General features: G+C 43.0%; 1 protein-coding gene across 3 annotated transcripts in view; it reads left to right on the top strand.

Annotated features, from left to right (window-relative positions):
• CCNY (cyclin Y) overlaps positions 1-15,336 on the top strand; it is a 231,046-nt gene that overhangs the window by 139,736 nt on the left and 75,974 nt on the right. For all 3 annotated transcript variants that reach the window (XM_004091187.3, XM_030798703.1, XM_030798702.1), the window contains exon 2: positions 5,077-5,151. In XM_004091187.3, the coding sequence (XP_004091235.2) occupies positions 5,077-5,151 (75 nt within the window). The remainder of the gene's footprint in view (positions 1-5,076; positions 5,152-15,336) is intronic.

Below are 15,336 nucleotides of genomic sequence, written 5' to 3'. Positions count from 1 at the left end.
ACATTATAAAATGTGTAATTCTTTTTCTATTGTTTGAGCATCTCTTTGGGGAATGAATGATTCCGAGAACTCCTGGAGAGTCTAATTTCAGCTTTCTGAATGTGGGTTATAGAGTCAGTCTTGATGGGTTTTTCATTCTTTTTGTTTTCTCCTCTAGTACCTTATACCTTCAACTTAGAAGGATGCTCTTGTAGGGCTGGGACTTGATCTTTTTCGTTACTTCTGTATCCTCAGTACCTGTAACTCAGCATTGCTTAGCACCTAGTAGATGCTCAGTGATTATTTGTTGACTGAATGGATGAATGAATGAATGAAAACCATGGCAGAATGGACTGACCCTGACAACCTCTCAGTATATACTCGTGACATCTAATGAAATGCTCATTTATCCTATCACAGTGTAATCGTGAAGGTAAATGTGATAGAAATGTCACAGGATGCATTTTGAAGTCAGCTAAATACATATTTGTCTCACCATTAATCAACTGTAGCCCTTCGAAAGCCAAGAATGCTTTCTTATGACCATGAAATAGGTCATGTAGAACAGGAAAGTTAATGACACAAGTGGTTACTACCCCAAAGTAGTATTTCGATATGAATAGGATTGAACATAATACCTAGCATATAGTGGAGACTCAATGCATGTTGGTCCATTTAACTGAATTAACTGAATAGCCTTGCTAGGAAAAAAAACAATATTTATTTTTGACTCATAAAATTATGAGTCCAGTGCTTTGTTTAAGCTATTCTCTTGTAAGCATGCTATTCTGTGTCTCCTAGGATTTGGTCATATATTTTATTCTTCATTGTTCCCTAGCTGGTTCTGCACTCTGATGTGTCATGTACTTCATCTTGACTCCCTGAATCAATTGTAAGTTTGTGTAGGATAAACCAGGCCGTGCATGTCTCTGTCCCTCCCGGAGGCCGGCCACATGCCCACCTGCCTCATGGCAGAGCTCTCGGCTTCTGTGTGGTGTCGTCTTTTCTCAGGGATGGAAATGCTCTGGTGGGGCTTCACTCTTTCAGTAAGGCAGTAGTTTCTGTTACAATGACACCCAGTAGAGTAACTATTTAAATTTTATAAGTTGTTGTTCTTCTGGGTGAGTTAGCACATGAGGTACTTCAAGAGCTTGATGGGAGCAGGTGGGAAGAGTCAGAGCTCTCTGCATGCTGCAGAGGCGGGTCTAAGGGAGGCCCAGCTGTGTGAATTTCCAAGAGGGGCTTTGTGAGGGGTGAGGGATATGTGATTTTGGGGTGGATTGAGGGAGGATCATGTAAACAATTAGTGTTTAGATTATTACTTTAAAAATGAGTAATAAACTGTTAGAGCTGACTTCAGCAAAGTGGTCAGCATACTTTAGCAGTGAAGTGTATTTTGTCTATAATCCCTAATTTTAAGCTCAGTATTCCGTGGATTTATTACTTTTAATTCTTGTTGTTGAAAAACATCATAGAGGTGAACTGAAACCACTATGCTCTTCCAAATGTGTTCTACCTCATGGTAAACATTGGTGATATCATTTTTCCTGACTCTGCAATGAGGGGATCTTTTTCCTTTATGGCTAAAATTGCACTGTTTGTCGTGCTTGGCTTCAGTGTGAAGTTAGGGTGATAAAGCAGGTTCATTTTGCTTGGCTCATGGGAATGGTGGCTTTTCCCTTTTTTTTTTGTTCCCCAAAGAGGTAGAGTTCCCATGATAGAACACATACTGTAATTACCATAGTTTTCTTCAAGATCTGGCCTGTATTCACCTCATCTGTGAATTTCACATCAGACACTGGTCTTGAAGTCTCTGAACCCTGCAAGTCACTTGATGTGTGTCACCGCACTGGGGAGAGATGACACTTGGCCTGTCATCATTAGGGACCACTTGTGGCCCAGGGAGCATTCTTGTCAGACTTAGAGTTATAACTTGGCTGTGAAGGAAACGTGACAGGCTTTTCTTCGCCTCCCACTTGGTGCTCACCTTTCATAGGGAGAGTGTGAGACATAATCCTGCTGCTTGGCTTCCCCCACAGAGAACAAGTGGTCATTCCGCCTTTCCTTGCTGCAGCCCTCTTGAGGAGGAGTGGAGAGGCACGGGCTGCTGGTGGAGGGTGAGGGTGCCATCGCTCAGGAGTGCCTCTGAGCTGGTCAGTTTTCACCCTGAGTTTCTATGACAGTGAACACTGCCGAGGGGAGACTCATCTTGGTGACTCTGTGTGAAATCTCCTCTGAATTCAGGGAGACCTTGAGGGCGTCTTCTGGGAACACCACCCTGTGTTGGAGAGGCAGTCCAGCCACTCAGAGGGTCAAATCAGTTTTCACAAGTAGTTTTTAAACAAAAGTTAAAAAAAGCAAACCAATAGGCTGAGCACAGTGGCTCACACCTGTAATCCCCCAGCACTTTGGGAGGCTGAAGCAGGAGGATCACTTGAGCCCAAGAGCTTGAGACCAGCCTGGGCAACATAGTAAGACTCTGTAGCTACAAAAATAAAAAAATTAGCCAGGCTTGTGATGCATGCCTTGTAGTCTCAGCTCCTCAGGAGGCTGAAGCAGGAGGATCGCTTGAATCCAAGAAATTGAGGCTGCAGTGAGCCACGATTGCACTACTGCGCTCCAGCCTGGGCGACAGAGCAAGACCCTGTCTCAAAAACAGAAACAAAAAAACAAACCAACAAAAGTGTTTACAGTGCATAAAACTCAGAAAACAATCACATTATTCAAAGATAACCAAATATTGGTATATATTCTTTTAATATATTTTCTATGCCGACACATATTTTCCCCCAAAAGGATATCATACTGCTTTCGTCACCTAATGACATATGGTACATCGGTTTCCATGTCAATAAAATATTCTTCATGTGCTTTTTAGATGGTATGATAGCATTTCACCATCCAAATCGTAGCACTATTATTTACTATTAAAAATGCCCCATTATTGGAAGCCGTCCCTTAGAATCTGTGACATCCCCATTATTAACAACTTTGAGGGCTTGTGAACGTAACAGCATAGAACCCCAATCTGCAGGCAGTCAGGGGATTGTCCTCCAGGACATTCTTGGACTTAGGAGCAGGATCTCAATTCTCCAAGAAATGACAGTCTTGTGTTATTTTGCTTCCAAACAGGAAAGCTTCACATTTTTTGATTGTGGTGTTCCATAAACCCCTACTGATGTATTTTAATAATAAAAGTGGGTCTTAAAGAAAACTGGTCTGGTAGATGAGTCTCAGGTGGGCATTAAGGGAATAAGGTAGTAGTCGCTAGTCCAGATGCTGTCTGAGGCCAAGGATTGATTTTCTGGTGTCACCTTGCTGGCATGTGGGAACTGCATGCATGATGTGTTTCCACTGCTGCTTTTCTAGGGGACTATGTGTTAAGGTTCTTGGACATTAAAAGCATCCATCATGGTTAGGATTTTATATTTGCCCTCATTTTGATATGCAGAAGCCCTCAAAACGTTTAGTAACACATTTGTTATTTAACCCCTTTTATATCCTAGTTGAGCAGGAAACCTCCTTGCAGAGTCATTTTCACCATGACATTTCTTGACTAACTGTAGTTCAAATTGAAGCAAATTCGAAAAATTCAGTGTCTCTTCCACCCATCTTTCTCCTTCCATCAAAACCCCTTAATAGCTTTGACTCTGAAATTATTGTGTAATGTTAACAGAAGTTATATAATACAAGAAGGATCAGATAATTGAAGTAGCATCTGTTTAAGATTCAATAGATGTTTCTTTAATCAGGTACTCGGGGAGAAGTTAGGAACTGGCCCAGTAGCCGTTGGCTGATGTGGGAAAAAATCACCACACTTCAGAAGTTTGCTTAGGATAAATCTCTTTGTGGATAAGTGATTAGGTGTTGCCTCCAGTGTATATTTATTTTATCATCCTTTTCTTTCTTTCACTTTATCTTTGATTGATTAGCTGTTAACACTAAGGATAGCCCCTTCTGTTTTTGTTAGTGTTGAGTAGGTTTCTCTGCAAATTTATTGAAATAATTGAACCCAAGAAGTTTTATTCTGACTCTCTAAGTTGGTTTGAAGACCATTCTGGTTTTCCAGTAATTTTGATCTCTTTCCTCCCCTAACTTAATTCTTCTGTTTTGCTTATTTTCTATGGAATCAGTTTAAAAAAAAAAAAAAACTGGAAAAACTCTTCTGTGATAGCATTCTAAGTTGTTTATACCATCCTGACAAATTGTAGACCTTGGAGATGTTCTAAGAGTTCTAAGATTGCAAAATCAAATGCTTGTGAAGACCTGCCAGTAAAGCAGAGGGGAGTGGTCACTGGGGAGCTGGAGTCTTGTGTCCCATCAGGGACACAGCCACTGTGAAGGGGTCGCAGCTGCTCGGCTTCAGCCAGTTGTGACCATTGGGGTGGGGGCTCAGTGTTGCCAAACGATCTGATTTCTCAGGGGAAGCTGGAAATAGGTGTGTGTGTGTGTGTGTGTGTGTGTGTGTGTGTGTGTGTGTGTGTGTGTGTGTTTTTATGTGTTTGAAATCTCTTGATTTTTATATGTTGTCTTAAATGTTTTTTAAAAAGTAGGGATCAAACAAAACATGTCCGGGGCCCAGATTAGGTCCACAAATGGCCGATTTGTAGCTTTTGCTCTAAGGGACAAGTTTTGCTTTTTCAAAAAATAATTAAGCAGAGTATGTGGATGCTGATTCGCCCTAACGAGTTGAGATATTCCTATTTTAATCACCTTGAAAAAGGAACTACCACGTACTTGACTGTAATGTTTCGATGAATCTGTTGTAGCACGTAACTCTCTTTAATCGCATGCCTTAACTCTGTCCTGCTATTTTATAGTATACTGGGTGCAGAGCAGACTTTTTTCAGAAGAAAATGGAGTTTTTCCTAGGCTAATAGATGTCTAGCCAACTGTCTAATTTTTATGTATGACTTTCAGATTTCTAAATAGCAGTGTTCTGAATTGAACCAAAAGAATCTATTAACGTAATAGCTGTAGGTTTCCAGAATCCTTGAATGTATTAGCAATTTAAAGTTGAAAAAGAATTGAGTCAATCTTGGTTCCTCTTAGTTATCAGATGGCTTATTCATATAATTTCTTTTCCTTTCTTTAAAGATTTGAACATGGAATTCAATCCTTCAGATCATCCTCGGGCCAGCACAATATTCCTCAGTAAATCTCAGACAGACGGTAGGTCCTTAATTTATGTTTTTTTTTTTTTTTTTAAAAGGCTCATGTTGGTACTTCACCTAGTGTTGATTTCCCACAAGATTTAATTTTCAGTATGAAATAGAGTCCCTTTAGTGACCCACACATATACTGTTTAATGGTAGTTCTGTTGGGATTTTTTTCTTTTGCAGTGTTATGTTTTTAGAATTTCCTATTTGAAGCATCTATCCTCATGTTGTCAATCAGCTGCGTTATTTCTACATACATTGTGTCATGGGAGTTTCTACCCTAAGAGTCAGAAATTTTCCTTTTAGAATTGATATTTGCATAATTTGATATTTGCATAATTTTTCATAAGATCAGAAGTATTTGTTAATTTAGACAGTATGTAAAAGAAAGCAAAATATAATCCTTAAATAAAAGTACCACCAACTAGCTCTGTTGTGTCAATTGAGAGCTGAATTGAACCCGTACTCTAGGTGCAGATGTTTTCTTTCTTTCTTTTTTTTTTTTTTTTTGCCACCTCTATAATAATAACAACCATATCTAAGTTTATTCTTATAGATCATACCATCTTTGTGGTTCATCCCAGGTGTGTGTGGGATTTCTCCTAGGAGTTTTCTCTCTTTTCAGCCCCTTCCCTGGGCATTGGCTGCAAAGGAGAGAGAAGATAAAATTTACACAATGTGGCAAACACACATCTCCATTGGATTCCTATAGAAAAAGGTGGCAGGAGAAACTTGTTAAATGATGACATCATGACCAGGATATTACTTTAGGATGCTGGAGTCCTACATGATTCTGTCCCTAACTTTTTGGGCAATTGCTAAGCTTTAATTCAGAGAAGATCCTAAATGGACTAGAAAATAACCAAACATGTTTAAGATAGTAAGTTCATATATGAGGGTTGATAACACTTCAGTAACAATTAGGTAACAATTTTGGCAAGGTATAGTGCTGATTTAATATTATTGGGAATCTTAAGCAAGCCACTGACTTGATTTCAAAGAGTTTGATGTGTTTATGAAAAGTAAATGTTTCCAAGAATAAATTAGTATAGGCACCAAGTATTTAGGTTGGTGCAAAAGTAATTTCAGTTTTTGCGATTAAAAGTAATGGCAAAACTGAAGTAGTTTTTGGTGTGCTGGATACAAAAGAAACATTTTTTTCCTCTGGTGAAACAGGAAGCCATTGGGAGGGGTGGGATAATACAAAGGAAGGAGAGTGGTAGTGAAGATGGGTGTTTGGAACCATGAAAAAAAGGGTCAAAACCAAGTTTTGCAGACACTGATAGTACTATAAAAACAAGAAATACAGTGCTATAAAAACAAGAAACAAAGTTGGCTTACTTTCAGGTTTCATTCTTGCTTCTTGTGAACTCAGAGTGCAGACCAATTCCATTCAGAAGATGTGCTAACAAGATTCCCATGAAATTGCATTAGAGCCTCTAAGTGGATTTCCCATACCTTGGTTGTCCTGGTAGAAGGAAACTTGACCTAAGTCAGGGTTGTTCCAGACTTAGCTTAGGGAACTCTATCTTCCCTCGTCACCTTTGCACTAGATATCATTCCCTTTCCTCTTCTGGAACATCAGGGCATCAGTTACTCTGACCCCTCTGTTTATTGCTTCAGTTTCTCTTTAAATGCTTGATCTTCCTACTCAACATGTAAACATAAATGACTCTCATAGAAAAAGGGAAAGTAACCAATACCTCTCTTGAGGTGAAAGCTTCTATGCCATTTCTACCTCTCTCCCTGTCTACTCTCCCATTGGGATCTTCCTCCTACCCCTGCCATTCTGTGGAGCATCACAGTAGAGTGACCTAAGGACATTTTCCCTTCTTAGGCTATTGCCCACGTGTGTGGCACTTGCTGTCACCAAGAATTCCGTGCTTTTTAAAAACTTTTTGGCCTTCTATTTTCAGATGGGCAATTTGCTGAAATTAAGTGCCTCTAATGAACAATTGCTTTATAAATAATTAGAAATAATCAATTTTAAAAATAGGTAGATTTGGGCCGGACACGGTGGCTCACGCCTGTAATCCCAGCACTTTGGGAGGCCGAGGCGGGTGGATCACGAGGTCAGGAGATCAAGACCATCCTAGCTAACACGGTGAAACCCCGTCTCTACTAAAAACACAAAAAATTAGCTGGGCGTGGTGGCGGGCGCCTGTATTCCCAGCTACTCAGGAGGCTGAGGCGGGAGAATGGCATGAACCCGGGAGGTGGAGCTTGCAGTGAGCCGAGATTGTGCCACTGCACTCCAGCCTGGGTGACAGAGCGAGACTCTGTCTCAAAAAAAAAAGAAAAAAAGAAAAATAGGTAAATTTGGTAACTTTAATGAATTAATTCTTTGGTGACATGATAATCAGAGAACTGGCTACTTGGTGAATTGGCTTTTGGCAAATTGGTCCTAAGAAATCCTGCCCTTCTGAAAGCTCCTTCTCAGACATCTTCATAAACTTCTATTTGTCCCTCTAATGTAGTATTTCCCAGGGTCTCTCCTTTACCCTCTTATCTTTTTGGTTTGCACACAGTTCCTCATGGCATTTATGTCAACTGTCATGTCTAACCATATTTTTCTCTGTACTGTTCAAAATGCATGTATTCAACTGCCTGCTGGACATCTTTCCAATGAAGGCTGTAGGTTCCCCTGACTCAGTATGTCCCAGACAGAACTTAAGAATTCCAGTTAGCTTTCTGCATTTTCTACCCTGCCTGGGTCCCTAAGCCAAGGAGGGCTTTGGATTTTCCTAGACTCTCCTCTTCTCACAGGTGGGCAGCGGTGCTGGAGATATGTTTCTTCCCAGCTCCAGGTTCAGTGACATCATATTGGCAGCTTGAAATAGCCATAATCAGAGTATTTACACCATGGAAATTGGCAAATGCTGCAAATCAGAGCATTTTTTAAACAGATGACTATTAAACATTTACTAGCATACCATTGCATCCAGGCATTCCAAGGTGTACTCAGTTTCACCTCTTACCCAGCCTTGAACCTGACCACTATTTCGTATTGCAGTTGCTGCCACCTTAGTTCAGACTCACAATTCCCCACTTGTGTTACTGCAGCAGCCTCTAGACTGGGCTCCCTGCCCTTGACCTCATCCCTCTCTAGTCCCTGGTCTGTGCTGCCGCTAGCTGACAGGACTTCCCATGAATCAGATACGATTGTGCCACTGGCCCTTTCTCAAGGCTCCCCAGTTGCTTTAGAGTTAAATTTCAAACATCTTAGCATGGAATATGAGGCCCATCGTGATCCAGCCTCTGCCTTCCTTCCCAGCCAACTTCCTCTCTTCTTTGTGTACTTCTGTGCTTCCGCCATACATACTGAATCACTTGCTTCCTCAAGTCTGCCGCTTGCCTCACACCTGGATTTCTCCTTCCCTTTTTCACACAGCTGATTTCTTCTGTCCTCCAGGCTCCTCTTGCTGTCACTTACTCCTTGAGGGTTTCTTTGACCCCTAAGCCTGTGTTGAGTGGGGCTTTGGTGAGCTCCCATAGAGTAGCCTGTGGATCTTTCTTCATCATCAGAACCATACTGTGGAATTTAAAACGACCTTTTTGTCTTTGCCACCCGCTAGCCCCTAGAGGAAAAGGATCATGTGATGTTGGATGTCAGTATTCCTTGTGCCAACCTGACTGGTTGAAAGAAGGAAGATGACAAAACCAGGAAACATTCTTGATTTGATTGTGATAATTTGTCACTTGGATAAACTTATATTTCCATTACAAGACCACAACTGTGGGTCTTCTACCCTATTTTTTTTCTAATTGGAAGAAATGTAGTCTGAGACAGTAAGGCATACTTCTGTTAGAGTCCTTTCTTTTGAATCTGGTGATCTCTCCTCCTTCATTCAGGTTGATGTACTTCGACAGTAGTTTAGATTCGATTTGTGGATAGGATGCCATGGTTGGGATGAGGACAGTCATGTTAGGGCAGCTGCTGCTTGGACCACAGACATGCAGCTCCTGGGTCTTGACAGCTCTGTGTTTCTGCAGACCCCACATTCTCTTTCCCCTCAGCACTTGATGATCTGGCAAACAAGTTGTCGGCCATGCATCCCACCTCCCAGCTGTTCACTAGACTGATTTAGATGGCACTTGCATGATGTCATCAGAGTTTTCGTGATTGCCGAATTCCTTTTCCTTCTGGATATCCAAGAGATTTAGGCTGGACATGGAACTTTTTTCTTGTTCCAAGCAGGAGACTAGAACTCCAACAAAACTGGATAAGTAGCCTGCTCATCAGACCCCTCCAGAGGCTGAAGGTAAGGGTATTTTATCCAAAGCCAGAGTGACTGCTTTCTTTCTTCACACAAAGAGGATGGCATTGCAGACTTTTTACAGGAGCCATTCAGCAAAGAAGGGACCAAGAGTTCCTCATGGGGGTAGAGAAGTTTGCCAGGCCAGAGAGAAGTTAGGTTGCGAGGCCTGCCATGGTTTTTCATGCTACTATCATTACTTGTGGGGAAGCATTGTAGTTCCTCATGTCCTTTCCTTTTCTGTACTTATTTTAGTTCATCATTTTCAAAGATGTGAGAGCTTAATATTCTTAAATAATATGAGAAAGCAGCCAAGTCCCATCTTTTTCCTTTTAATTAGTATGATTTTTAGAGATTTATTGTCTTAACAAAGAATTTGGAGGAAAAAACCCGTAAGTTTACGGAATCTGTGTTTCTCAGGAGTCCCTTGAAATAATTAAAGGAATAAAAACTATCCATCCCTTGCGTGGCTTGAGCCAAAGTAGAAACATTAAAATTCAGAAATAAAAATGTGATTCTTAGTTTTCATTGCACAACCTTTTAGAAATACTGAAATTGAAAAAATATTCTGTGGCTGTCCTCATTGGGGTCGTGTTTTGGTTCCCGGGCAGTGTTGAACTTTTGCGTGGTGAAACAACCACGCTTTTTGTCCTCCTCTTATTTAGCATTTAGGAGCAACTTTCCGCTGCCCTGTTGGGATTGCTTTCCTCCGAGCCATGGCCTTGCTGTCCTCACCTCACTTGCGTTCCCAGCTGTCTTTAGCTCGTTCGTGTGTGCAGGTGCTGGGGTGCCCCTTTCTCCAGCTGCCCTCAGTTGCTCGGTGTGTCTCCTTCAGGGCATGTCAAATGCCATAGGGAAGACCTAAGCTTACACCAGTGATTTTCATGCTTTGTTCCTTTGCTTACATGCTATGGAAAACAATTTTGAAAAACTGAAGTCCTTTAAGCATTTTTATGGTTGACCTTAAAAATTTTTTTTTGCCCTATCAAAGCACATAATTTCTGATGGATTATAAACATCGATATTTTAAAATAAACTGGCCTTCTTTAACAAATATTTCAGATGAAATTTTAATACCATAGTGATTTGATACCCACCATCAGTCCTTTAAAAATGTATGAACATGCTCCTAACAGTTGGAAATTTCATACTACTCCTTTGTCATCTTGAATTTGTATTTCCATTCTATTTTCTCCACAAAATTTTATACTAGTATAATGTATTTTGATTTTGGAAAGTCATTTATCACACTATCATATTTTATTATTATTATTATTATTATACTTTAAGTTTTAGGGTACATGTGCACAATGTGCAGGTTTGTTACATATGTATCCATGTGCCATGTTGGTGTGCTGCTTTTCTATAAAAATGACCTAGGCCAGGCACGGTGGCTCACGCCTGTAATCCTAGCACTTCGGGAGGCTGAGGCAAGCGGATCACGAGGTCAGGAGATCGAGACCAACCTGGCTAATGGTGAAACCCTGTCTCCACTAAAAATACAAAAAATTAACTGGGCGTGGAGGTGGGTGCCTGTAGTCTTACATTTTACTGGATAATTATTAAACAGAAAAGTGAAATATTTTTTAGAAAAACATTTCTTGGTGAGATGCCTCTATGGTTGGATATTATTACTGAAATGAGGCAGTATTCATCATCAAAGCCTTTGTTTTTTGTTTGTTTGTTTTGTTTTGTTCTGTTTTTGAGATGGAGTCTCGCTCTGTCACCCAGGCTGGAGTACAGTGGCACTATCTTGGCTCACTGCAAGTTCCGCCTCCCAGGTTCACGCCATTCTCCTGCCTCAGCCTCCTGAGTAGCTAGGACTACAGGCGCCCGTCACCACGCCCAGCTAATTTTTTTTTTTTTTTTTTTTTTGAGACGGAGTCTCGCGCTTTCACCCAGGCCGGGGTGCAGTGGCGCGATCTCGGCTCACTGCAAGCTCTCCGCCTCCCGGGTTCACGCCATTCTCCTGCCTCAGCCTCCTGAGTAGCTGGGACTACAGGCGCCCACCACCACGCCTGGCTAATTTTTTGTATTTTTAGTAGAGATGGGGTTTCACCGTGTTAGCCAGGATGGTCTCGATCTCCTGACCTCATGATCCGCCCACCTCGGCCTCCCAAAGTGCTGGGATTACAGATGTGAGCCACCGCACCTGGCCAAGCCTTTGTTTTTATAGTTGTAAGTGCTGAGGAACTTTGTTCATCTATATAAATAGATGGAAATAGAAAGATTTTTATTGTAGTCACATCATTGAATTCTTTCTACTCCATCTAGTTTATATGTCGAAAAATCTCCAAGGGATTTGTCAGCCAAAATAATTCCTAATAATCAGCTACAGTTCACTTTTGTTCCCCTTCTATTTTATTGACAGTAGAGAATTGGAATCTATTTGATTTGCAAAAGAATTCCTCAGTTAGAGGAGTCCCTTATTTTTACAGTTTCTGGGAAGTACATCAAAAAAGGTTTACCAAATGTAACACATGACTTTTAATTATATCTACTACTCTTTACATTTGGTGGCACCTAGTTTAACCTGATACCCTTGGGAGCTTTGGGAGAATAAATCTAGGCTTAATCTCAGAACACCTTCCCTGACTGCTGCCCCACCGCATTCTGCATGCTCCATCTGTCGCTGCAGAGATCTTTACTGTATCGTGGTTTATTCCAAGTCTTCATGTTTATATATCTCTGCCATTCACAGTGCCAGGCCCATAGAAAGAACTCAAATATATGTTGAATGGAGGAACCCCCACCTGCTCTTTTCCTCTGAACTAATGTTTTCAGCTTCTCTTTTGATTTAAATATATTTTCCTCAGAAAGCTACAGGTTCTTCATATGACTTTGTTGGCAAAGCCAGGCATCATAGTCAATCCAGTCAGTCAAATCAGTCTTACATTCTTTTTAATTACGTATTTATTTTTATTTTTGCCTATCACACCTGTTTCTTAGAAACAGTCTTACCTTCTGTGAGAAAAAGTCTGATTTTATTTTTCCAATTCACATAACATGTTAATGTGCATGCCCATGGCTGCCTTTGTGCTTCTGATCGTAAATGGCCAGACAGGCACAGGGGAGTGCACACCTGGCCAGCAGTCTGCGGTCCACTGCACCTTCCCACCCTTTCTTGTGCCCTCCTGCTCCGCTGCCCTCGCTGCTCCCTGAGCTTTGCTTGGGTGTCTAACGCCTAAAGAGGCAGGTCCTGTTGGAAACCATCCTCACTGTGATATCTGTAAACTCAGAGCCAGAAGTCTTTCCAGCACCCCTCCAGGGAAAGTCCATAGGACAAAGAAGCCTCCAGGTTGTGCCACAGGAGGCTGGCAGGAGAGGAAAGACACATGAACCTGGATTGAAGGTGGTTACCACAACCCCAGTGGCTGCTTGTCTTTCCCTCTGGTGCCCCTGGAGGTTTTCACACCAGGTCAGTGCAGGCCTCAGCTCGGGTGTGCCTGCCTTTCTTTGTGAAGTTGTGAGGGAGGAAGGTGGTTCCTGCATCACACCTCAGCCCTTTTGAAGGTCTCTTTGAATACTTGGTTTGAGGACCTTTGCTCTAGTCTAGCCCTAAGTTACTTGTGACAGACCATTTCAATAAAATAATTGCAAAAACTACTACCTCACCTGTCTTTCCTTCTAGCTTGGGGTGTGTGGAGGAGGGTGGGTACTCAAAAGTCATGAGTAGTTGAGTGTGCAGACAGGTCCATTTGTGCATGCTGGGCTGCCCATGCCCTCGCCAACCTGTGGCCACCCCAGCGGCAGGGAACCAGCCTCTGGCCTCCAGTTAGGCAAGGCTCTAGGACCCAGCTCTGCCTTAGGCCTTTGTCTGCCATTAGTTGGATTTATAGTCACATAATCTCTTGGGTCATAACTTCCTATAAATTGACAATGGACACACCTGTCTCCTCAGAAGATTGCTCTCCTGAAGCAGTAGGGTGAGTCCCAGGCACACAGCGAGCCCTCAGCAATGTCTGCTCATTAACCTGTGTTGTAACAGGTACTTTGGGATCCTCACTGGGGATCTCTTGAGCCAACCTCTTCTAGGACCCCTGGCAAGAGGAGCCACCCTGTCCTGGCACTGTAAGCATGCGTTCCAGAGACATTTTCTACCGCCTGGTAGACAGCCAGTCTGGAAATCGTACATGCTCCTTGGGGTTGGCATGTCCAAATCAGAAGTCAGCGTCTTTCTTCTCCTGCCAGCTTCCTGTCCCTCGTCACCTAATTATTTATTTATTTATTTTTGAGACGCTCTGTCGCCCAGGCTGGACTGCAGTGGCACGATCTCGGCTCACTGCATGCTCCGCCTCCCAGGTTCACGCCATTCTCCTGCCTCAGCCTCCCGAGTAGTTGGGACTACAGGCGCCCGCCCCCACACCCGGCTAATTTTTTGTATTTTTAGTAGAGATGGGGTTTCACCATGTTAGCCAGGATGGTCTCGATCTCCTGACCTCGTGATCCACTCGCCTCAGCCCTCCAAAGTGCTGGGATTACAGGTGTGAGCAACCAAGCCCGGCCTCATAACCTAGTTTTTAAGAATAAACCCATTGCTTGTCTGGGTCTTAATGCACACCCCCAGAGTCCCGTAGTCAGTGTCTAAGCTGCACCTATGCCCTGAATTTCTCCCATCCTCCCCTTCCTGCCTGGGCTTTCCTTTCCTCCTTACTCACCTAGTCTGTGGCGAGGCCCTTTCCCAGCCTCCTGCCTCCATCATGTCCTCTCTCACCTTTCTTCCACCTGTCTGCAAGTGGAGCTTCTCTTAGGCTCCTCCGTGCCTGACCGTCTGTCTCCTCACCACTGGAACAGTGAGACACCAGCACACACACACAGCCCTTTTCACCCTTCTTGTGGGTCCCCTCCCCTCCAGGCCTGAGAGGCCATCACCTGTGGCATGCTCTGCCCGCAGCACCTGCCCTCTGTCCCTGCTGTCCCAATGGCTGCCTCGTAGGTGATGCTTCCCTGTTTCCCTTCATTCCATTGATTGTGATAGACACCTTTCCTTGGCTGGAACACCTCTGAAATCAGCCGTCAGTGACTTGACAAAATTTAATTGGCAGCATTTTTTTTTCTTTCTTAGTGACACATAGAGTAACGGTTTATCAGAAAATCAGTGGCATTACGTTCAGTGCAGTTTGCATATTCCTCTGTGTGGAGGTGCTTATTTTTATGATATAGAAATAAATAGCCTGTCTATCTGCTGGATTGCATCTTGTTCATGGATAGGAACTGTGCCTTTCACATTCCGCAGTCTCTGCAGTGGCTAGCACATAGAAGAAACTCACAAGCATAGGGGAATGAAGGAATGAAGGCAGGGCATCATGACCCACCCTGGGCAGACTTGCCGTGGCACGGTGGCAGTCTTCCCTGAGTAGTGGCTTTCTGTTTTGTGTTGCAGCTTTACCTTCTCCTACATTCCCTAGCTTTGTTAGAAAACGACACATCCATTATTTAGGGACAAGAGGATGTAGGTTTTTTTAGGCTCAGGTGGTGTATTTGGGCTCTCCTATTCCGGGTCAGAACTCAGCATGACCGTGCCACCCTCAGGCCAGCCCTCCCCTCTCCCCTCTGCAGTCTTCTCTTGAGGTGCATGGGGGATGGGAGGGCAGGTGTCAGGTCTCTTGGCCAGGCCTCGCCCTGTAAGTCAGATGCACAAAAGAGGCGCTCTTTGGGTGCCGTGGCTCACTTTTCTTGGGAGCATCACCTGACTCCAGTATTTCGTCTCTTGGGCTTTCCAGTGTGGAGAAAGCTGCCGACATAGTACAAACTCAGATGAAATCATTTAGACCCAGAATGTCAGTTTTCTCAGTACCTTTTATCATATCCTCTCTCCTGACCTGCCCTGTTCCCAGTCAGAACATTGCTTAGCACAGATCCAGAATAGAGGTTAGCAGGGATAATTCCCCCAGGCTTGGGGGAGTTTGATGCCCTGCCTACCACAGCCTTGTCCTACTGTT

This window comes from Nomascus leucogenys, chromosome 18, assembly GCF_006542625.1.
Source record: "Nomascus leucogenys isolate Asia chromosome 18, Asia_NLE_v1, whole genome shotgun sequence".
Lineage (NCBI taxonomy): Eukaryota > Metazoa > Chordata > Mammalia > Primates > Hylobatidae > Nomascus > Nomascus leucogenys.
This window is presented reverse-complemented; position numbering and strand designations above follow the sequence as displayed.